Genomic DNA, 26,230 nt, shown 5'->3' with positions numbered 1-26,230 from the left:
TGCCTGGCATGTGTGGGGCACTGAGTTCAATTCTCAGCACCACATATAAATAAATAAATAATAATTTAAAAAAAGGTCTATCATCATCAACAAAAAAGAATAGATAAACAAAGCAGTAAAAAGGCTGAGTAAAACAGCTTCTGTCATCAAACTATATCCTTTCATGGAATTTCATCTAAAAGGAATCATACAATAACAAAATTTTTCATCTACTTAGTTTTACTTAGCATGATGCTTTAAAGATTCATCTATGAATTATTTCTTTTTACTGCTGAGTAAAATTCCATGCATGGATATATCACAAGTTGTTTACCATTTACCCATAAAAAGGTTAATATTTTCCCAGCTTTGATTATTAAAAATAAAGCTGTATTTGTATTAAAAAATGGTTAAACAAATGCAGCATATTTATACCATGGACTATCATACCACATGGCAATAAGGATGTATAAACTACTGGTACACATATGAACAAAGATTAAATCTCAGTAACATTATATTGCACCAAAAGAACCAGAAACAAATAGTATATACTGACTATGCTATGTAACCAGAAAAAAATTAACTCATGGTGGTAGAAGTGGCAGTGCTAATGGTTAGAGGGGAAAAAAAAAAAAACTTAAAGAACTTTGTGGGATGATGGAAATCTTTGTTCTAAGTGATGGTCAAAATGGTGTATGTTTGGAAAGTCATTAAACTATACATTAATTCATCTTTTGACAAGTAAATTAGATACCAATAAAATACTCATTAATAAAAAGGCTAATGAGGTTTTACACCTCAGGGGAGCTAAACATTATACTGTTTATGGATTGAATTATGTGCCCGAAAATACACATGTTGAAACTCTATGGCCGGGGCTGGGGATGTGGCTCAAGTGGTAGCGTGCTCGCCTGGCATGCGTGCGGCCTGGGTTCGATCCTCAGCACCACATACCAACAAAAGATGTTGTGTCCGCCGAAAACTAAAAAATAAATATTAAAAAAAAATTCTCTCTCAAAAAAAAAAAAAAAGAAAGAAACTCTATGGCCAATGTAACTATTTAGAAAAGGGCCATTATTGAGGAAAATTTTGAAAGAGGTGATAAGGGTGGTATCCCATACCAATATGAATGATGTCCTTTTAAGATGGGAGACACCAAGAATTGGCACACAGAGAGAAAATGACACTTCAAGGTCACAGCAAAAACATGGTTCTCTACACAACAAGGAGAGAGGCCTCATGAGAAACCAAACACAATGAGATATTAATGTTGGATCTCCAACCTCCAAAAATAAATTGGGAAATAAATTTCTGTTGTTGAAGTACTCTATGTTTATTTTTGTATGGCAACCCTAGATAACTAAGCCAATTTAAAAATATTGTGCTTTACATGTAATAAAAATAATTCCATGTAATGTATACTTTATTTGATACCAAGTATAATCGTAGGATATAGAAATACCTTTAAAAATTTTTTTTTAGTTGTACATGGACACAGTATCTTCGTTTTACTTGGAGCTGAGGATAAAAACCAGTGCCTCACATGTGCAAGGAATGCACTCTGCCATTGAGTGACAACCCCAGTCCACAGAAATACTTTTCGTAAGTGACTAAATCAGACAGCCCATAAAAGGCAAGTTTTAGATCCAATGCCAAGGTCATATTCCCAAGATTCCCCAAGTCCAGTTATATGACTACAATGTTCTTTATTCTATATATAATTTCTGTAAGTATTTTGAAATTCTGTATACATTATTCATTTCTTCTTCCTCTTTTTTAAGACAGATTTATTTAGGAAAACCAATATACTTTCAAGAGAGAATGTAGGCTATCTCAAGAAAAGAGAGTGTTTGGGGGGTAAAGCTAAGAAATATACATTCAAGGAAGAATGTGGGCCAATTTCAGAGGGAGAAACAGTCTTTTACTCACTTTTCTATTAGATAAATAGCATCTTCAATGGGGAAAAGGGGAGAGAGGGGAAAGGAGGGGGAATAGGGGTAGGAGAGATGGCTGAACGGGAAAGGAGGGGGAATAGGGGTAGGAGAGATGGCTGAATGCAACGTTCATCATCACCCTAAGTACACCTAAGAAGACAAAAAGGATGTGACTCTACTTTGTGTACAACCAGAAATATGAAAAATTGTGCTCTATGTGTATTATGAATTATAATACATTCTGTTGTCATATATAACAAATCAAAAATTTTTTAAAAAAGCATCTTTGTTTGAATGAGTATGAACTAAATACAGAAATATGTCTTACAATACTAAATGTTATTTCCTTAGAAGGTAACTAGAGAATCAGTATTATCTTTGTTTAAATATTTATTTTGGAAACTCAAATGTACTACATATATATATATATATATATATATATATACATATATATATATGTTATATTCATACATATTATTTTATTTTCCCCCGCTCCAGTAAATATTTATCCACAGAACATGTCTTAATTTTTTGTGTTGGAGATTGAACACAGGGCCCTGTACATGGCGTGACTCGTTTTATTTAAATACTTTTTATAACTATACCTGGAGGAAGAAAGGAAATGTTAAAGTCAAGTTTTTAGCTGGTCATGATGGTGCCTGCCTGCAGTGCCAGCTACTTGGGAGACTGAGGCTGGAAGATCACAAGTTTGAGGCCAGTCTGGGCAAATTACTGAGACCCTAACTCACACAAATAAATAAGTAATTCTAAATAAATAAATAAACAGATAGGTAGGTAGATAAATAAACAATTTTAAAAAGGGACTGTGGATGTAGCTAGGTTATAGACTGCTTACCTAGCACGTGAGAAGCCCTGGGTTCAATCCTCAGTACTGTGGCCCTCAAAATGAAAAAGGCCAAGTTTCTATATGACCATACCTGGAATAATGGCTATAAGAAACTTGCTTAGTTTTAAAGCAAATATGATTTGGGAAAAATGCACACCCTGAAACATCTGATAAAAATAAAATGGCTGAAATCATATTGCTAATATGTGATGTAGATTTATTTACTGATAAGGACATTATATTAAAATTTAAAAGCAGCTATATAAAAAGTACAGAGATAGTAAAATCTCAGTATCATATATATATATATAATATTATACACTTATCTGTTATGTATATACATACAAAAGAAGAAATCTAGAAAGACATCAAACTATTATGTTTTTAAATGGTAGGATTACAGATAACTTTGATTTTCTTCCTTATGTTTTCATGTAATGTCCAATTTCTAACACAGATATTAATTATTTTGATAATAAGAAACATAATAAATCTGTTTTCATTTTGGGGAGGAGTCAGAAGGCTAAAACTAACACAGGGAATAGTAAACAGTAAAAAACAGTAGGGATGAGAAAAAGAGTAAGATACTAAAGTGATAACAGTTACAACTACAGTGGCAAGGAAAAAATCCCATGTTTTAAATGAAAGCAAGGATGCCTTTTTAATGATGTTTGGAATACAAAATACAAGTAACAGAGTACACACTTACCATTTCATCTGCCAAAATGCCATTAAGTCCATGTTTATGTACCAATGCCAGCCAATTCAAACCAACTTTCTGATAGGGCTTGAGTGACAAACTGGTAAAGAAAGAATAACCAAATATTACAGATTTATACTTTTATTAGTTTTCTATACTATTTTCTGACATGAGGTTTAGGTTTACGATGAACACAAAAATTCAAATGCCTTAGACAGAGCCTTACCTTTTAACTTAACTGTTATAAGCTATGTATACCTATTTAAGAAAACAAATCTAAAGCATAATAATTATTTTACTCTTCTCAAATTTATTCTATTTGTCCATTTATTTCTTCTGGCAATTAAATTACATAATAGTCCCATATTTGGTCATAATGTAATGCTACCATATTAATTAATTCCAAAAGTGATTAGAATATTAACTATGATAACATTATTAACTTAATATTCATCCTAGAAAACAAAATAGTACTTATTTGATTTTAACACATTAAGGAACTTAAAGAGTGTTAGGACAAAACCCACAAATCAAACACACTGTTTTGCCAGACTGGTTTAATAAATACTTTCTGAATGTGTACCAATCACCCCTAGTACAAGTGGTACATGTAAATTCTGAAGTGTGTGCGCATATGGGTAATATCTAAGTGTGTACTATGTACAAATGAAAATTTGCTACACATCAATGAACACTAGTGAATAGAAACTAATATGCAGGTCTCAAAATCAAAACTTGGAAACACATAAACAGACTAATTCCTGGGAATGATCAATTTATTTTGGAGAGTCAAAATGAAAATTTTTTTCTAAATGTTTAAGTGGCTAAAAATTAAGAGTAGTTATTTACTGAATATTTATTACATACAGACACATATTTAGCATTTTTCAGAAAACACGAATACTTTAAAGATCCTATAAAGTAGTTATTACCATAATTTAGTAATCTGCCTGAGGTTGTAAGGATATGAAGTGTTAAGGTTCAGACATTAATTCAGGAAGTCTATTTCACTCACTAGGATAGCATATACCCAAAATAAACAAATATTGGACAAGGCCATGGCATAATAAACAGTTTAGGGTTCAAACTCTGAAATCAAAATGTCTTTTAAGAGAAAGTTGGGATGAAAGATGTCCATTTAAATTAGAATCTGTGTTTTACTTGTGAGAGATACAATGTAGAAAACATTTCACACCTAAAAAATAAAAGTACCTATAGGAAACAAATCACCAGTATTTCTAAGGTATTCACAGTTCTTTGTTGTATTTTTAAAAACTCATCTTTTCCCTTCTTAGCCAATAAAACTTCTGTACTACTATAAAAGCAATAATCTTACAGATGCAAATTTTGCTTGGATCAGAGAAATTACTTGCCCAATATCATATTGCTAACCAAATCCATGTGTGCAGCGTAGGCTAGTATTCAACCCAGGTCTAGTCCAAACCTCATCTCTTAACCACTATACCCTAAAAATGAAAAAGTTCTCTCTGCCCTGACCACCTTATCATCAATACTGAATTCTCCATTGTTTTTCTGAATGCTTTCCAGTAATTTATTCATCTTATACACATAAATTAACATTTCATGAAAACAAAACATGATAAGGTAGGCCAATTATATCATTTATAAATGCACTGAAGAACCAACATGCATTCCAACATACAGCCTATCACATATAGCCAGGAAATATTCTCAATAAACAAAAATTACTTCCTCACCAACACATGTTGACAGTCAACTGATACTCATTCCACATCAAATTCTAAAAAGAGGAAAAAGCATCTACCACATAGAATTAGGACATTTAACAGCTTTATCACACTAAAGTATCTACACATAATATATGTAAGTATTACACACACACACACACACACACACACACACTTCTCTGCTAGATCTAAGTTACAAGTAACTGTATTTCTTAGTATCACAACAAATTTTTCTGAATGTAAAGGATCAATGAAAATTCAATTTTAACAAAGACATTTTGGGAATGCACATTGGAGTGTGGCTATAATCTCAAGTACTTTGAGGCTGGCCTCAGCAACTTAGTAAGAATGTCTCAAAATTTTAAAATAAATAAATAAAAAGGGCTGGGTATGTACCTTGGTAGTTGACTGCCTGTAAACTTGAGTACTACAAGAAAAGAAAAACAACAAACACCCACACCCACACCCACACACACCCACACCCACACCAAAGATATTTTGAACTCCATTTATTACGAGCAATTTTTAAAACAGGATAGTTATATTCTTTCCCTACAGTTTCTACTATTTAGATGCTATATAATCATACCTCCCTCCCATTTTTCTTTAACACTGGAGTTTTCTAAGTTTTTATGACTGCTTATGAACCATGAGCACCAATTTACAGATAAGAATGTAGAGATTTGCTCACATCTTCTGAATTATTTAGGGCTCTTTTCTGAAGAGAGTGCGACAAATACCTCTAAACCGAAGGATTTCTTACCTTCCATTAAGAAAAAAAAAATGATTTTAAGATTTTCTGAGATCATGAAAGAAAACGAGGCAACAAATTATTTTAAAGTTACTTGTTCTGTTAGAGGAAAAAAAATATATCCTTCCAGAATTAATAATTTCTTCAGAATGTGAAAATTAAACTGGGTTTATATCTCTTGCCAGAGAAAACTGATTTCTAAATTATTTTTAAATGTGAGAAAGGCCTGCAATAGTAAGATTGGCAATATACATAATGTGCTAAATTTCAGTTTAAAATAAAGTAACATAAAGGCAGAGAGACTTATTTGAAGTGGTATATATAAATAAATTAGGGATAATAAATGAACAGAAGTTTAGATTTTATGTATTACACAGCTGACATACATTAATACTACCACATTAGTTTGTTCTAGTAGGAGTATTCAAACTAAATAATTACATCCTAGTACTTTGAGTTAGTCAAACCATCATCTTCAGTATTGGTGTGCATTCACATCAATGTCAAATGGTCTTACAGCTCCGGTTAAAAAACTTGATAGGGAACCTATCTTGTCAAGCTCAGGATAAACAACAACATGATAGATTTAGCCCAGAATAGAATGGACATATCTGATTAAATATACTATATATTGAATATCTGAGAAATCATTGTAGTTAAGTGAGTAAAGCTAAAGAATTTCAAGTTTGAGGACAGACTCAGCAACTTAGTAAGACCGGGTGTTTCAAAGTAAAAAATAAAAAGGGCTGGGGATATAGCTCAGTGGTAAAGTACCCTGGGTTCAATCCCCAGTACAAAACAAACAAACAAAAACTCATGAATTTCATAATTGCTAAAGTTTGAGAGATGGCTATATCTCTGATAGGAATAAAGCAGGAGAAATTCCGAGTATTTCTCTCCTTTTCCCTCTTATATTTTAACTTCAGGCAATGTTAATTTTGAGGTTTAAATTTATGAATATAGAAAGGTTTTGAGGTATACATCAGAAATATTTTTTATCTACAAAGACTATTTTTAATAAGAATGTCTGTATTTCCAAAAGGCAAATAAATAAAAGTTAACCTTAATACTGCTTCAAAGTATAGTTTGCTACAAAAAAATTTGATCTGCTAAGAGAAAGATCCAAGTAGGTTATGGGGTATAATTCAGTGGTAGAGCTCTTGTGTAGCATGTACAAGGCTCTGTTCAATCCTGATAACTAAACATAAATAGATAGATAGATAGATAGATGATAGATAGATAGATAGATAGATAACAAAGAAAATAAAGAGACCAACATGAGTATGGTAGGTTCCATTCATCAGGACAGTTTTATATTTTCCTCTGTGCTAATTCAACCTTTCCCAAGGCAAAGAAACAACTGCAAATGTTACTAGACTATGGAGCCACAATGCCTGGCTAGTACACCAAGTAAAGACTGCTGGTGCAACTCTTACTTGGCTGGAGAACAAAAACCAAGACAATAAGTTCTACCCCCTAAAAGTTTCCTTAAATGAACTCTAACAAGACTGATTATAAAGGTTTTTAGAAGTAGTTCTTTGGATTAAATCCAATGACCACTTACCAAAAAGACAAAACAAAACTGTTTTTCTCATATTTAAAAAAAAAAAAAAACACTCTCAGTCTAATGGAAAGGATAGTGTTACCTGATCATACTATTTACAAGTAACAAGACTTTGTGAGTGTGGGTTTAGAGAGAAATTTTTAGGTGATGCAATAAAGCACTTGATTTTTTAAAATCCAAATTATGATAAAGTAGACTCAACTGGGTAAGTCTTGTAGAGTGAAGAACTCCCCATATCCAATGCTGGAGAACAAGAAGCAGCAGCTCCAACTACACTTTTAGGAGATGAATTTGCTGATATAGTTCTTTCTATGCAACAGAAAAGAGCTTCTTTTGTGGTAACTGCATCACGTTTCCCTACACCATCCCATAGCACCCTAGAAGGGCACAGAAAAGATTGTTGCTTATTTTAAAGGCCAGTAATCATATCGTGCTTTTTTCTTTTTCACATCTCAATTTTTAATTATTAACAAATGATCAGCAAATATGCTTTGATCATTAACTTAGAAAAAATATCAGATTTAAAAATCAACAACTAAAGTTATCATTTAATAAGACCCTAATGCTAATCTTACTAAAATATCTATCAGAAATATTCCAAGCAGATGTAACTCATTTTTTAAGTTGCACACCATTATACAGTATGGATAAGCCATAATTCATTTCAGTTGTTCCCTGATTTTAGGAACTCTGTTTTCATAGTTTTGCCACTATAAATAACATCATAGCAAACAATTTCATGTATTTTTTAAAAAAGAAGTATTCTGAACTGTTCTCGGTCTCCAACTATTTAAATAAGCCTTTAAAGGAAGTTCAAAACATTTTCCCAACCCCAAGGCCCCAATATCATGCAAAAACATAGGAGTTCATAATTATAAAAAGTAATTTTAGTATGTATTAACAACCGGACAATTTTTCATGTTTATTTTTTGCAAGAATTCTGATAAGGTATTTTACTGAAAGCAGCAGTTTGGGGAATATTACATTTATATAATATACTTAATCCTTCTCCTATCTGATGTATTTTTATTGCCAAAGATTTTAAAATCTGGGCTTTCTAAAATATTTCAAACATTTTACCACAAATATGGGACATTTTAATTATTTCATTTAATTTATAATTAAAAATAAATTGAGCTAACACAAATCTTTAAACTCTCATAATTAAGCAATTGACATTTTCCCAAGCACCAAATATATGTATAAGGGAGCTAAAATGCCTTTTCAGTTTCTGATTAGATAGAAGAAATTATCTGTCATCAGTCAAGGAAGACATAAGTTACATAATACCAAATAATTTCCACCCATTAGTTTATAATGATATGATGGAATAAAATACCCTGCTTTGGGGGGGGGGTGTCAATAAAAACCATTCATATACTACTTATGTGCCATTATAGGAAAGACTGAGGGTTCTCTAACACTAGTTGCTATATCACATTTAATTCCCCTAGGCAGAATGCAGAAATAAGTTCAGATATTTTATACAACTGAGATAAAATAGTGACTATGTTCAACAAATGTTACCTTTGGTTTAGAATGGAAGGTTGTTCTATATTCCATCCACCTCCATTTCCAGTAAGCATGGTAACTTGTTTGGTTAATTTGTTTGAAATATCTTCACACTTGTTCATAAGTCTTATAACTACATCCCTTTCTTGAATCAGTGTTTTACAGTTCCATATTAAATCTTCTGATAAGCCATTCGTTTTGGACATCTTTGTGAACTATGGCATGGAAAGAAAAACATTTTAATAGTCTAGATCTAGTAAACAAAAAGCCAAATTCTTAGAGGGGAAAAAAAGTTTGTTAAACTTTATTAATCAAGTTTAATGAACTGCTAAGAAAACTTGATTCTTCACGTGCACAGTTGCATTCATGTTTCACTTTGTCATCTTACTGTCACTTGAAACTATGTTGAAATAAAACATATCTTTCTCTCTCAAAATGCATAATCTCAAATTTCTAAATTTGACCTTGGCAGCTGTTCTTTTATAGAAGAAACATTAGTAAGTAGTTTGCTAGTATCTCCTATCAAGTCTTCAAAATCTTAGATTCACCCTTCTGTATTAACAACACATACTGTATACCTGATCTGGTCTTCATTTCTGTCACTTCTTATGACCTGTTAATCTTACAAAAGCATATTTTTACCATATCCAACATCAAAGTACAACCCACCCATAGTATTCAAAACTCCATTTATTTCTCACTTGATATTTTGTTCTCAAACTGAGACTATTACTTGAAAAGATATTACATGAATCAAAAATTAATTATTGGAGCTGGAGACACAGCTCAGGGATACAGTGCTTGCCTAATGTTTTGTGTGCAGACCTGGGTTCAATGCTGAACAAAAAACTAATTATAGCCCCCAATAATAATTACATAAAACTTAAAACATTAATTTCAATATAACATTGTATAAATGGTTTGGTGTGAAGACTTTTGCAAAAATTTCTTTCAAAATTTATATTTGTTTTTCAAAAATTGAGGGTGAATATTTGAAATGAAATTTTTTATATGAATAGCTGAAAAACATTATGAAAATACTTTTTTCCTGGCCTGGTGGCGCACACCTGTAATCCCAGCAACGTGGGAGGCTGCAACAAGAGGATCACAAGTTTGAGGCCAGCCTCAGCAAATTAACAAAGCCCTCAGGAACTTAGTAAGAACTGGGTCAAAAAAAAAAAAAGGAGGTGGGGATGAGAAAGGCCAATAGCTTTTTGAAAGCTTGTTGGGTGAAACCAAAAATCCCATAATCCAGAACTAAATAAAAGAAACTAAAATAACACCATCTGCTAGATAAAACCACACGATTTTGATTCATGTCTTCCTTTAGCATATTCTTCCAAGTAACAACAAGAGTTACACTGACAACTCTAAATCATCCCTGGAATCAGTTATTTCTAAATTCATAGTGAACCTCCACAATAGAAAATCAACATTAATGCATCTTTGCAACTTACAACAATATACATTTTTCATTTTTATCCTAGAATAAGTTGGTAAAATACAAATTATCCAATCTATTCCAAAGCCATATTACTAATGTTCTGGAAGATTTTAACTAAAACAAAATAAAACACACACAGAGCAAACTTAGCATTTCACAAAATGGCACTGAAATTCTAAGTTATCTGTGCATTACTTAATATTTTTACAACATTTTATCCAGTAACTCATTAAATCCACCTAACTATTCCAAGATTAGTTCACCAATTCTGGATAAACAAACTAAGGTTTAATTTCCAAGGTCACAGAGTTGGACAATAAATAGAAGCCAAAGTCTATGTTCTTCTCACTGTAACGAATGCCTCTCTGAATAAATAATCTTAAGACCTTAAAGTTTCAAAATACTTAAATGAACATCCTTCTGTAGCCAACTGCCATTTATTATGTAAATTCTTAGATTTTAGCAAATAACATTCTGATTAAAGTACGTGGTTAGAAAGACCTAACAGTTTCTGTTCTCATGTGGTTTATAGCTACTAAGAAAAACAGGTAACAATTTTAAGTGAAACAAGTAGCATTATAAGGGCACTTATCATGAGCAGACTAATAAAATCTAAGATCCAGGAAAAAATATTTTTTTCTTCCTTTTACTTTAAAGACATCAATCGGTTATGATCACTCAGAAATTACAAGACATAAGTAAACAATAGGGGTGACCAATAAAGATACTAGAGAACTGAGAAATAAAGCAAAAGAAACACTAATTATGAATTTATACAAATAGCAAATATGTAGAGAGGTAGATTTAGGAAATTTCTTTTATATATAGTTCCTAAAGTAGTAATGACAGTCTAAAATATTAACTTTGCAACCCCTACTAAATTATAGATCTAGGCATAGAGCATCAACAACTGCTAATAACACAAAAATGAAACAGAAATTACTGCTTTCTGATAAAAGAACACATCACTAGTTACTGGAAGCACAAAAACAAGCCAACAGGGAAAACTAAACTAATAATTCAAGAAACAGCAAAAATAACCATTTACTGCCTTACACAGCTCATTCAGGAAGGCATTTACATAGTTAAAATAATGCAAACACCACAAATGATCTTCAAACTTACTATATTATCAGCATATTGGTAAAACTCAGGAATTGGAAATGACATGTGAAATGAAGTCAACAATAAGAGAAGCACCAATCTGTTCATCCATGTTGTTATGTAAATAATAAGGCTTACACATGACAAAAAAATGTTATTATATTACCCAGTTATATGGAGGTGGTAAGAATCAGACAAAAGCTCTAAAAGCAATAACATGTTGGAAACAGACTGGGGAAAAGTGATGGATATAAATTTGGGGGAAGAACAAACCTATACAAACATTTAACTTGTTAATCCTAAGTATGTTATAAGTAATAAAAACCAAAGTTAACAAAAGAATAGAAACCCAATTCTATTTTCTTACACAGTATCTTTATTAACATTAGAGGGGGTATCATTTAAGGAAAGGTATTAAGAACACTCGGTTGCCACCTGTTTTCTGAACACTTTAAAAAGCATTAACAATCTGATAAGTTACTTAGCTTTACCAAAAAAAGTGGGGAGCAGGGGGACTTAAGAAAAACAAAGTACCCTGAAAATACAGAATGTTAATAAATATGAATTTAGCTGGGTGTAGTGGTACATGCCTATAATCCCCACAGCTTGAAAGGCTGAGACAGGAGGATCCTGAGTTCAAAGCCAGCCTGAGCAACTTAGCAAGACCTTGTCTCTAAATAAAATACAGAAAAGTGCTGGGGATGTGGCTCAGTGATTTTAGAACAGCTGAGTTCAATCCCCGGTACAAAAAAAAAAAAAAAAAAAAAAAAATTAATGATAAGCCCAGAAAAGATGATCCTATTTATATGGTCTGAAATACAAACAGATGATGCTCTAAATATCTTAAATGATGGGTATCTTTGGTACAATTTTGGATCTACTTTACTTTCTTCTTCTTAACTACTATTCCAGTTTTACATAGAAAAAATCATTTTCAAAACAATTACTTTCTCAAGGGGAAGAAAAGAAAAACCAAGTGATTGCTATTAGTTGGATAATTACATGTAAAAAGGATCTCAATCTGACCCTGATTAGTATCTCTTTGATTAACAAAAACTCAAGGACTTTATCAAAAGCAGTCTGCAACTGAAGTACCCCTCTCTTGCCACAGTGTGTCACTGTTATTGAACAAATATTTTTTTTTTTAATTTTTACAGGATGGAAGAAATTTTAAAAGCACGTTTAACTGTTAAATTATTTAATCCCTACTTAACAAATAACAGCCTAAGGACAGACTTCTAATCGTACTCATTAATATGAATAAGTTGGCAGCAGCCTCCAAAGTACTCAGAATTCATTTTTTTTAAAATAAAAGTTTATCCTTATACAAATTAAAACAAAGCCAGAGTATAATAATCTTATAATCAAACTTAACAAAGCTTCCCTCTCTGGAAGGAGGAAATAGGCATTACGGCGCTTCAAGTGACAAATTTATACAGATGTTTTATAAAAATTTCTGAGTGAAAACAAAGCCAAAAAAAAATCTTTGTCTACAAGTTAAAAGTAGATGAAAAAACAAGGAGCACAGAAAAGAATTATCAGACATGAACTAAATTTGACTTTGCTTGGCTAACAGTAAGGGAAAACTGCATCTATGCTGATCTAAATGTTAAGGAAGTAGATATATATATGAATTTTGGGGGGTTAAGCTATATTCATGAACTGATCTATTCACAAATATTGTATTCATCAGTATAAATACTTTGGTATTCTGGTTAACACATAAGGAGACAATGGAATAAGACTTATCATGGACACAATATATCCCCCACTCTAACCTTGCATAAGGCTAGACAAAAATTCAGTAAATGGGAGGGGAACAGATATCAATCAAATGTGTGAAGTCTGGCCATAAAAACTTCAATTTCACCAATTAACAATAACTAGTTTTTAAACTAATAACACTTTTGGCTTGGCACACTTCCAAATTCTACATGATTTAAGGATGTGATTTTCTTAGAATGAGCACCTAAATTACTACTATTATGTAAAAAAGCTACGAGTAGGAAAATTATGAAAAAAAATTAAACAGTCTTTAAATTTTAATGCAAATTAAAAAACCCAATAGAATTAAATAAAGCTACAAATATAAACACCCTCTTAGCTAAAGAACTAGTTTTTTTGTTTTTCTTTCTTTTTTTTAAATAACCAGCTTTTTCTCGTGTAAAATTAATGTGATTAAACTACCTAAAAATATTTTAGCTTAAAAAGAAAAAGTATAATCTCTGACATGAAAATCATAATGATACAGAAAACATATGGTCTCTGGATTTAAAATCTCTGTGATTTGATAACTAAGTACCTCATATGACACAAGTATATTATACATTTTACATATTATATACATCAGAATTATACTATGCATTGAAGACTAAAAGAACCAATAATCTATAACTTTTCAAGAAAGTTGTTTTAAAGAAACTGCTAACAATTTTCAGATTCAAGTTATTATAAGACAATGAAATACCAATGATATTTAATCATTTAAATATAACAATGTTAAAAAAACTTGATTTTGAACAAAAGTCACAAAACTTATGTGTTCGCTTGATTCATGAGATGAGTATGCATTTTTTCCATGAAATATTTGTGAATCTCATAGTTCTGTGAAATTCTGTTAAGAATTCCTGTACTCCTTAATATTAAACAATAATTTTAAGAAAGAATGAACTAGCTATTAGTAGGCCATAATTTTCATTAAAGTCTGACTGAGTGACATCATTAAAACCTCAACTGATTTTATAGGATCTTCTAAATACAACAGCTATTAAAACTGTGTTTTTTGCCCCTATAGTTTCCTCTCAAAGTTACTTAGAGAATCATTGTCAAACTTATTCATGAATAGAAGTAAATTATGTAGCTTTTTACCAAAATGTACAAAAACTGACTTTTGATATTTTTAAGATATTGAATGGCTCTACAATCCAGTCATTCAAAATTCTTAAGTTATTGAAAGCTGAAAGCTCAAAGTTCTAAGCAAACTAAAATGTAAAGTTATATTTGTTAAATCAAACTATAAATTTGCAAAAACTTATTTACGTACTACATTGCACAGGATAGCAAAGCACTGTATTCATTGAACTCAAATAGAAAGTTTACTTTTAAGATACTTTTTAGCTGTTAGATAATACACTCAACATTTGGATGGCTGGCTAAAACAAACAATAAAAGTCTTTATGTTCAACTTTGAGAAAGGGGCAAGAAGTTAGGAGGTTTAAGTAAGTAATGCATAATCTCCAAATTCATGTCAAGACTAATTTAAACTATGCCAATTAATTAGTAGGGGAAATATGCTTTCTACATGATAAGTTGCTGAATTTTTTAAAAAACATCTGGCACATATAACCCTGATAAAACTGTATAATTTACTATAAGATACCTGGGCAAGTAGTTACAGTGACTAAACAAACCATTGTAGATAATTGCATTCTTTATGAAATAAATTAGAATCCAACAAGCCTGAGCAACCCAACTCCATAATAACATAAGAGACCATTAAAGATTAAAAGAAAGAAGAAAAAAAAGAAGAACAAGAAAGCCCTTTAGCAAATACCTTAAGAAATAAATCACTCAGGCAAAGCCAAACAAGTTTTGAAAGGGCCTGCTTTGACAGATGGTCTCTGGAAAAGCAAAAGCTTCAGGCAAAACGAGTGTTTTTATTTTATTTTTTTTAAAGCTATGAAGCGTTAGCAACATTTCTATATTTTTCAAATATTTCAATTTTTTAAAAATGCTTTTTACAACCATGTGTAGCCCCCCCTACCACTTTAAGACACTAAAACAAGCACACTTACGCTCATTTAGATTTGACATAGTTATAGAATTAATCACAAATGCAACTTTGCTCTATAACTCAGAAAATAAAACATCTTAAAAACCTTTATAAAGCAAAGACCACTTTATCTTCTAAAGCTGTAAAAAATCATCCATATTGCTTTTATTGCAGGGCCTATACACAATGCACGCTATAAAAGCCCACATCCCCAAAAGTGTTAAAGCAAAATTTCAAAAAAGTTCTTATATTTTTCTGTAGAAATAAGAGTCAATGATTGTTGACATTTAGAAAACTCAAAAAGCAGGTATTTTCAGTAAAACTTTTTATAGGAAATTAAATTCTACAAAATTATCATGCAAAATGTACTTACCAGTGCTCATGCTTTCCCTTCACCTAACGCTTGAATTCTAGGTTTCCACAAACTTTTCTATCTTTCCAATTAAAAACGCTGAAGCCTGCTACACTCCATAAAATGGCCGTGTTGTTTAACCAAGAAAAACATGATTAGAGGTTGAGCTGTCACTTTTAGAAGAAAAATAAAATAAACAATTGCTTCTTTTGTGGTGAAGCATTAAAACAGTTAGGCTGGCATTTTCAATCATGGATCTCCCCTGGACGTTGCTACTGCTCTTCAAGCAGTTGTAAAATTTCTGCCACATTCTTGCTTTCTGCATGGTGTCTCAGCAGTAACAGATCAGAGCAGGCTAGCAAACAACTCCTTCCTAAATGTAAGCTCTAATTTCTTCTTCTGCAGTGAAATGAACCAAGTTTCTATGCAAAAGAATGAGTGACAGTATTCCCAGCCAATCAGCTTGGGTTTTTTCAGGAAAATCACCCCTTAATTCATTCAAAATTAGGTCATATGACACTATTTGAAATACTATTGGCTTACAATGAAAGCAATGTTTGACTCTACACAGGATAAGGCCTCCCTTCTATGCTTCCCTGGGCTGAAGACAACTTGACTATAAACGGTACTGTAAATTAAACACAAACACACACACACACACAGTGAGGGAAAAAAAAAGAATGTAGCCTTACCAGAGCTTCCCAACTATTAAAGGGCCGGAGTTCTGTTATCTTCTGAGCTTTCTTCTGAGAACACTGAGGAATCAAAGTAAGTTCACCAATTGAAGCATCCTGAAGGAAGTGAAGAATTTTACCTTTATAGCCATCCTCCATCATTTCTTCACCACTACTGTAGTCCTCATCTAGTGAACTACCGACATCAGAACCTGAATCATATTCAGAGTCTTCAATGACTTTCTTAGGATTAAATACATTTTTTTTACGTTTTTTGTTAAAACCATTTTGTTGTTTCATTGAAAATTTCTGTTTTAGTTTTGTTTTAGCTACATTTTTAGGACAATTTTGACTTCTTGAAGAAACTTCTTTTCCATTTGGAACCTCACTTTGTGATGAAAATTGCGACGTATCTGTGTACAAAGAAAGACAAAAACAATAAATAAATTAGAAATATATAAATTCAATAAAAATATAAGACTTCAAATGAGATGAGAAAAATATTTAAACATTCATATTCCTTTTGAATCCAGAAGAATTCAGCTGCAATTTACTGTTAAATCTTGACACACTTTTAATAGAAATGCAGAAGCAGAATTTAAAATTATAGAGTAAGTAAAAATACTTTCAAAAGCAGGTAATAACTTCTTTTAAAAAAAAGAATTAAATATAAATTTCCATTTTCTAACAAAGGTCCTTACAACATAAATTGTAGCTGCATATCCATAATGTCCCAGATGTTACTTAAGCAGCCCAAATCCTTAATGCCAACACTGATGGGTACAGAAAAACAATGCTGATCCTACCATGAAGTTTACTAACAAAGTGTCTGTTTCAACTATCCATAAGCTTTCCATCACTATGTCCACTACTCTAAATTCATCATTATTTAAAAAACCATTCCAATATATTATTATCAAAACCACTACTACTCTCTATCATATTTCACTGAATTCTAGGATGCCTGTGAATAGAGGTATACTGTTATCTTATGTACCAGTAAGAAAATATGTACCAATTACTCTATAAAATAAGTTGGTTCTCTAGCTGCCAGGTTCCAAATACATGCATTTATTCAATCATGGATCAAAGAGAAGGAAAGCAAAACAAAACAACAACAACAAAAAAACCCCTGCATTTGTAATAGATGTATAGACTTTTTTCTTATCATTATTCCCTAACTGATATAATAGAACAACTATTTTCATAGTATTTACACTTTACTAGATATTGTAAGTAATCTTAAAATGATTTAAAGTATGTGGGAAATACACATAGATTATATGTAAATATATGCCATTTTACAAAAAGGAGTTTGAGCACCAACATATTTTGGTATCTGAACCTTCCCTTACAGATACTGAAGAACAAACATACTTTATTGAGATTGGTTATTTTCACAAGAGGCTTTCAGACTTACAGATTATCATACATTCATTTTCTGCACATATAAAAAAATATGAGCAAAATAAACTGCATACAGTATTCCCCAAATTTCTTCCCTTTGATAACCTGGATCTTTTAAGAATCATTTTCAGACTCAAAAATAGGTGACAGTGGTGGCTTTCTAATTTCCACACATATCATTCACTATGCAATAATACTGGTAGTACAGCTTTTCTTAAAAGAACTCATTTAAAATAAACTTAAAGCCACCTGTGCTGTGCTTTAAAAGCTGGTTTGCAATTATAAAGTCTACATGAAGTCTGGCTTAGGGATGTTACTAAACATATATAATTCAACTGAGCCCCACCAGTCTCCTATACCATTTTCTAAAGTTAAAAGTGTTCTACTATGGGTTTAGACTTTCTTCAAATGCTGATGATTCCCATGTTTTGGATGCCAGTGCTTTTCAAAGTCATGCCAGTTCAAGCTAAAATATCTGCATTACAGTGATTATAAGATACCACCAAATACAAGATCCATCCTGACTAACAGCAGTTAATATGTACAAAATGTTTCCTTTACGCTCCATTAGACATGCTGTTTAAAAGTAGCCTTCACTGGGTTGGGATGGTATAGCTCAGGGACACAACAGTTGCCTACCACCTGTGAGGCACTAGGTTCAATCCTTAGCATCACATTAAAAATAAATAAATAAATAAAGTTATTATGTCCGTACAATCAAAAATATTAAAAAAAAAAAAAAGTAGCCCTTACTACCAAGAAAGATTTGCCACATAGAAAGACATTTATTGCTTTGTTTATAAACAGCAGGTCAATATTTAGGTTTGGTCATTTAAAAAATTTTTATATCATCACTTTCAACATCATTTTCAACTCCATTCTTTAGTTGATAGCTAACTGGTTCACTATTTTCTTATAACTAAAATACAGAATATAACAGAGAGTATGTATTTTTTTCTTTTAATTCAGAGGAACTCTACCACTGAGCTCCAACCCCAGTCCTTTTTCAAATTTTTAATTTTGAGACAGGGTCTTGCTAAGTTGACCGTGTTGGCCTTGAATTTACAATCCTCCTGCCTCAGCCTCCCAAATCAATGGGAGATGGAAGGCTTGGGCCAACTTACCCAGCAGGAAGTATGCATAATCAATGACATAGAATAATTACCTTGATCTTCTGCAAACACTTTTAAAGATTCCAGAGCTTCTGTGTACATCCATTCATGTTCCTTGAGTACTTCTCTTAGTTCCTAGAAATAAAGTTATTTGTATTTGTTAAAAATTTCAAATTACCATTGTAGAAATGAAAATGTTTACTTAAAAAAATCATTTTTTTAGTCGTAGTTGGACACAATACCTTTATTTTATTTATTTATTTTTATGTGGTGCTGAGGATAGAACCCAGGGCCTGACATGTGCTAGGCGAGCACTCTACTGCTGAGCCACAACCCCAGACCATTTATGCGCTTTTAAAACTAATCACATTAAAATTGAGAATTCATAGCTAATTATTTCACATTTGTTTTTATGTTGCTTTATAAATGTTTTCAATGTGATTTCACACCTGCAGATAGGCAAGAACTTTTTTTTATTTCTAGTTCTCCCTTTGAACACTGAAGGATCAAGAAATATTTGCCCGATTAAAAATAAAACTTCGAGGCTGAGACAGGAGGATTGCAAGTTCAAAGCCAGCCTCAGCAAAAGCGAGACACTAAGCAACTCAGTGAGACCCTGTCTCTAAATAAAATATAAAATAGGTCTGGGAATGTGGCTCAGTGGTCGAGTGTCCCTGAGTTCAATCCCCAGAGCCAAAAAAATGAATAAATAGAACTTCAATATGCAGTTAGACAAAACATTAATTTTAAAAAAAAATTTTTTAAGATGTTGATGGACCTTTACTTTATTCATTTATTTATATGTAGTGCTAGAATCAAACCAGTGCCTCATACATGCTATCTAGGCAAATGCTGTACCACTGAGCCACAACCCCAGACCTAAGCTTTAATATTTGTAAAGAACAAGTATAGCAGTAAGATATTCATTCAGCTCATCAGAATTCAACAAATGTACTACCTGAGTATATATTGGAATATACCAATGAAAGTTTACATGTATTTCAAATGCTAAGAAAACATGTGCTTCAACATATGATCGTGTGATAAAACAGACCCTTTCAGCAATGGCATGTTTAGTTAGCTTGTATTGTTAATGGCTCTGGAAGTATTCTTACTATCTGGAAAGGAGAACAAAGTGTATGGAATACTAATACACTGAAATGCAATACTGTACTTTAAAATTCTCCTCTGTCCTCATGGACACCTTCCACCCACCCCCCTTCCCCAGGGCTGTAGGGGCAGCCACTCCACCAACTGTGCCCTATTCCAGGTCAGAGAGAGGGGCCTGGGCTATGTCATAGGAGAGAGTAGCCTCCTGAGAAGTCTGCAGGAGAGCAAAGTTTATTTTCCTTGCATGTCTGTAAATAAATGGTTTCAATTGGAAAACATAAAAAAAAAAAAAAAAAGAAATTTAAAAAAATCAAAACAACTAAGCAATTATTTCATGGGTCAACGATTGTATAGATGGCTTTCTAAATGGTTTACATAGTATAAATGAACCCAGTTTTTATTATTTTTTTTATGGTTTGGGTTGTAATGCTAATACTATAATTAGTAAACAAGGTGAATAAACAATGTCAAGAGTTAAAAAGGAGTATGTGGTAGCATACACCTGTAATCCCTGTGACTGGGGGAGCTAAGTCAAGAAGATCAAAAGTTTGAGGTCAGCTTCTGCAACTTAACAGTCCCCAACACAAATTTAAAAAAGAAAAAGAAATGGGTATACAGCTCAGTAGTAGAGCATCCCTGGGTTCAATGCCCAGTTTCCAAACTGTAGTATAAAATATTGTTTAAATTGAACCCTGTAAGAATTAAGGGTAAGTTTGTATTTGTTTGATTAACTGGTCTCTCTTATCAATGTTATACTACTCACTTGTTTATCAAAATTTGGAAATTCTTTTTGCAATTTCAATACAATACTTTCTTGCTTTTCCCAATTACTGCTAGATTCTGCAGACTCATTTGATTCTTCCCCCTGTAGGAAAGAAAAAAAAAAAAAAAGAATCAATTTAAGAGATCACCAGTAAAAACAGTATTAAGGTAATGATATTTCTGTTGACTTTAAAAAAAAATTATCACATTTGATAAGAATGCTTATTTCTCCACAATGTTTACTTATGTTTATGTAAACACTGACAAATTTACGCCTTTAAGGATGAAAAAGATTGATGATTTCAGATTACTAAAAGAGGACACCAGACATCTATTTGCTCTCTCAAAGCCATTTCTGCATCAACCATGGCCACCTTCGTAGAGCTCAGCACCAAAGCCAAGATGCCCATGTTGGGTTTGGGCACCTGGAAGTCTCCCCCAAACAAAGTCAAAGAAGTTGAGAAGGTGGCCATTGATGCAGGATATCGCCACATAGACTGTGCCTATGTCTATCAGAATGAGAATGAGGTGGGAAAAGCCATCCAAGAGAAGATCCAAGAGAAGGTGGTGAAGCAGGAGGACTCTTTATTGTGAGCAAGTTGTGGTGCACCTTCTTTGAGAGGAAGCTTGTGAAGCTTGAAATTGTGGTATATATATTCAATGGAATATTACTCAGCCATAATGGCATAATGACATTTGCCAGTAAATGGATGGATCTGAAGACTATCATGCTAAGTGAAATAAACCAATTCCAAAAAACCAAAGGTTGAATGATTTTGTTGATATGTGGAAGCTAAACCACAATTAAAGGGGACATGGGGAAAAGTTCAGTAGATTAGACAAAGGGGAACAAATGGAAGGGAGGAGGGATTAAAATAGAAAAGACAGTAGAATAAATCTAATATGTACACATGAAAATACCTAAAGTGAATTCCACCATCATGCCCACTCACAAGAATGGGGTCCTAATTGGAATAAGATATAATCCATGCTTGTATAATTTTACCAAAATGGATTCTATTTTCATGTATAATTAAGAAAAACAAAACAAAAAAACAACAACAAAAAAAACAAGATAGGCTCTACAAGGCTCTGGGATTGATCCACAGCACCAAAAAAGATACACAATATTTGAAAAACAGCTTGGGAAACAATATAGCACAAGTAGATGGTGCTATATTGTTTATATATCAGCATTCAGTAGATGGTGTGCCTTATCATTTACGGTCTGTGCCAGCTTTGCTGATCCCTGGTAAGGGAGAATATGGAACACATCTGGTAGTTACTTTAGAGCTTTACAGAAGTTAGATTATACATGGAGTTTGAACCCAAATCTGTCTCAGTGGAGTCAGGAGTTATGATTCAATCCTGTGATTATTTTTCTAGCTCCAGAACAGTCATATCTGGCAATGTCAAAAAACATTCCTTAGGTCCCTGAGTCACAGAGTATGGGCCACTATTATAGGAAATACCAAATCTAGGATCCTAGAATTGTCACTCTCATTAACAAGCAGCAAGACCACATTCCTGTGGAGACAGAAGAGACTGATGCTACTGACCCATTTCAACATAATATAGTTCCTTGAAGCATACAAAAATTGAATGAGTCTTCAAAAATTATTTCAGCGTATCAAATAATCAGGTGCTGACATGTTTCGGCTGTTCTACTATATGTGTCAATTTTACTGAGGAAAGTCAATGAGGAAATGCAGCTGCTTTGTTTACTTGAGGTGGCAATGTCTCACTGTAGCCCAAATGACCTTGAACACAGGATCTTCCCACCTCAGGTTCCCAAGTAGCTGTGATTGGCATTTATTACCATGCCACCATATATTACATAAACACTCTCATTATTACTCCAGGCTTCAACACTAATAGAAATGACTATTCTGATGTTAATTCTTCCAAGCTTTTCATCACGTTTGGATTCTTACCACCTTTGTAATGGAAATTAATATCACAAACATTGGTTTTATAGAGTAAGTTATAAATGGTGCCATCACACCTTTATCAAGGAACTGTATAAGAGGTGGGTTTTTTAAGGCAAAAGGAAGAATCTGACACTAGGATTGAGTTCTGCTTTTGTAGAGACAGTTTCATGCACTGTAAGAATTTTTAAGGGTTAAGGCTTTTGTTTTGGAGACTTTGTGTTGTTGCAATAATTATTGTCTACAACATAAAAGAATTAAGTGAAAACATTAATGAACAAGGGCAGTAATTTTTGCTATCCTGGAAGCAAACCCCAAGGCTGAATTTAACAATTCCTTTCATAAGGCTCACAATTTGGTGAGTAATAAATTATTACTGGCTTCAGTTTCCAGTCTCCTTTTGGCTCTGGTGCTGAACGTCATAGTTACTTGACTTTTTGGAACCTTTAATCATACAGCATGTTGTCTTTCAGATTTGGGTTCTTTGAGATATGCATTCATAACTTTGATAAAACTTGCTTTATCAAACCAAGAATTTAACTCAATGCAGAGCCACCTTCTTCAGGTTAATCCTATATCACTGATTGAAAACTTTTCTGCAGCTTTCTCATCTGCACAAATGACTATGTCAGACCACTAAAGGCTTAGAAAATTATAGCACTGTTTAGAAATCACTAAAGCAAACATTACTGGCACTAAAAGGAGTCACTTTTTGCAGGTTACAGCGATTTCCATTTCAGTCATTGTGTATAAATACAAAGATCTATGTGGAAAAGGTTGTTAACTCATTTTTTCACTTATTAGCCTTGAATCCAAATGTTCAATGATACTTCCTTTTGTTCTATTTCTTTATGATGTATTCCTATTTATTTTATTTATTTGGGCAGTAGGATGGGGGTTACTGGGGATTGAACTCAAGCGCACTCAACCACTGAGCCACATCCCCAGTAGTAATTTATTACTCACCTATTCTGTATTTTTATTTAGAGACAAGGTCTCACTGAGTTGCTTAGAGTCTCGCTTTTCGCTGAGGCTTGCTTTGAACTCACGATCCTCTTGCCTCAGCCTCCAGAGCCCTTTGCCTTGCTATGTTGTGTTCTTATTGACTTCTGAACACTTGAGTCCAGCCCATCCAAACACTTTCATTTTTGTGGCATTAACTCTGATGGTCCAAAATCAGATTCCTTTGTGTCTATTGCTTGAGATCTATCAGATGGTCTAATTTCTTTCCATTTTCTTGTTTCCAACTTCTCATCAATACTTGAAAACATTTGTTTTGCATTCACTGCATGGCATTTTTTTAACCAGAATGGGATGTCTGGGATGTTGAAAAGAGCATTTTTGTTCTTTTTTATCCCCCCTGAATAGGAAAGTTCACAAATACGAAATAGCAAAACTTATCTTTGTAACATAATGCACATGGTAAAATAAGGTGGCCAATAGATGTTTGAGTTGTGTTTTATATATTATATTACTATCTGGCTTGGTTCAACTGGGTGCAGTTTTCTGTGTGTATCTAGTATTTTCTAATGGATAAAATTACACATTAACAAATGCAAATTTTGCGTTACATGTGAACTGCTCTAAACTGCACTGAAACAAATTCATATTTTAAAAAAAGATCAGACTGATCTATTTTTCGCTTGAAGATAGTTTCTGATAGAAGCATATCCTATGGCTGTTCCTTAAGACATCAAGTGATCAGACACAATCTGGGTATCTGGCCCACCAAGCCTAAAAATAAGTGCTGGCAGCACTAATCCATGAAGTAGAAATGGTATATTTGTGAAGGACTTGAACAGTTCAAGAGAACTGCCATGTATGGGTGTTTCAGAGCTTCACAGTAACTTCTACAGCTGATGCCAGATAAAGCAAGCAGAAAACTTTAAACTTGGTTTATGAAGAATCTGCATAATAATTAAAGCCAGCCAAAAGTGAACAACTACTATAACACAATCCCGTTTAAGAAAGTAGCTCTGTGCATACCTTTGGGCAGTACATTTTGTGTAGAAAGAAATGTCTTTAAGTATAGTTCAACAAAATATCATGGACAGTGACTGAGGAAAAAGAATAAGAATGGAAGATCAATGACCAGGAAGTCTGAGGAGGAGTTCTAAAATTAGAAGTTATACTCAGAAGAGAATGCTGGAATGACAGTGTTCTATGTGAACATGCCACAAAGGATGTGTGTGTGTGTGTATATATATATATATATGAAAGGAAATTTGCAGTACACCTACAGATCCCTTACACCTAAACACAAAATTACTTCTGTCAATATTAGTTTCCAGAGGAAGAATGTTTCCATGTAGGACACAGTAACTGTGTCAATAAATTATGGTAGAGCTTGCCACCTAGTTACCTGAGACTTCTTATACCATTAAGTCACAGACCAAAAAGAAAAAAAGTTGCCATGCTAGTTGGGGTAACTTGACTTTGATTTTGGTGACTAATAAGAAATTGTGTCACTGAGTATGCAGACAGGGAGGAGTATGTTTGGATTCACTGGGACATCTCTTAGTGGTTCTGTTTGCAAAGTAAAAGTTAATGGAAACCTATAGTGACCCAATAAGAGAAAAAACTCTCTTATTTGCAGGTATGCAGTGCTATAGCTTGAGTATGTCCTTTCAAAACTGAAATGCTGAAACTTGCTCCAGAGGCTGAGGCAGGAAGACTGAGTTCAGAGCCTTCCTCAGCAATTTAGCAACTCAGCCAGACCCTGTCTCTAAATGAAATCATAAAAATGGCTGGGGATGTGTCTCAGTGATTAAGAACCCCTGAGTTCAATCCCTGGTACCAAAAAAAAAAAAAAAAAAAAAAAAAAAGTCGGGGTTGTGGCTCAGTGGTAGAGTGCTTGCCTAGCATGTGTGAGGCATTGGGTTTGATTGTGAGTGCCACATATAAATAAATGAATAAATTAAAAGTCCACCAACATCTGTAACAAAATTGAAAAAAAAAACCCTTAATCCCCATTATGGTGATATCAGGAGGCCCCAAGGAGGTGGGGCCATTTATGAAGTGATTAGGGATTAGATGCCCTTGTAAAAGGGTCTGAGGAGGGAGCTCCATGTTTTTGCCCCTTTCATTCCTTGTGCCTCTCCCTATGATACAACAGCAAGATGCTACCTGGGAATCAGAGAGGAGCCAAACACAACCTATTAACACCTTGATCTTGGATTTCACAGCATCAAAAATTGTGAGAAAGAAACTGCTATTCTATATAAATTAACCATTCTGTGGTATTTTGTTATAGCAATACAGACTAAAACATGTAGTTAAATATTAACAGAATCATCTAGAATAGCATTAAGTAGTTGCTATTGAAGAAGATCAAATAGTGGTGATGAGAGCTGTTCTTCATGGGTTATACAATACATACATGTAACTTTTATGAAATAAAACTTAGAAGCATTTTATTCTCTCAAAGTTAATCAACCACACTACAGTTTTTTAAAAAATCCATTTTATGATTCAAAGAGATTAGCAATTCATACTGCAAAAATTTTTTAAAAAAGCAAAACCAGCCACAAACTGAATCCAAACGTAAGTTCCCTGATTTAGTTTTC

At 33.0% G+C, this 26,230-nt stretch overlaps 1 protein-coding gene across 2 annotated transcripts in view; it reads right to left on the bottom strand.

Moving 5' to 3' along the window:
• The window catches only part of Smarcad1 (SNF2 related chromatin remodeling ATPase with DExD box 1), a 77,087-nt gene that overhangs the window by 16,739 nt on the left and 34,118 nt on the right, over positions 1 to 26,230 (bottom strand). For both annotated transcript variants that reach the window (XM_026407460.2, XM_077803385.1), the window contains exons 7-11: positions 20,738 to 20,839; positions 18,918 to 18,999; positions 16,364 to 16,758; positions 9,015 to 9,214; positions 3,473 to 3,563 (exon numbers count right to left, since the gene is read on the bottom strand). In XM_026407460.2, coding sequence (XP_026263245.2) covers positions 3,473 to 3,563; positions 9,015 to 9,214; positions 16,364 to 16,758; positions 18,918 to 18,999; positions 20,738 to 20,839 — 870 coding nt within the window. The remainder of the gene's footprint in view (positions 1 to 3,472; positions 3,564 to 9,014; positions 9,215 to 16,363; positions 16,759 to 18,917; positions 19,000 to 20,737; positions 20,840 to 26,230) is intronic.

Source organism: Urocitellus parryii, chromosome 10, assembly GCF_045843805.1.
Source record: "Urocitellus parryii isolate mUroPar1 chromosome 10, mUroPar1.hap1, whole genome shotgun sequence".
Taxonomy (NCBI): Eukaryota; Metazoa; Chordata; class Mammalia; order Rodentia; family Sciuridae; genus Urocitellus; species Urocitellus parryii.
Note: the sequence above shows the minus strand (reverse complement) of the source record. Positions and strands in the feature narration are given on the sequence as shown.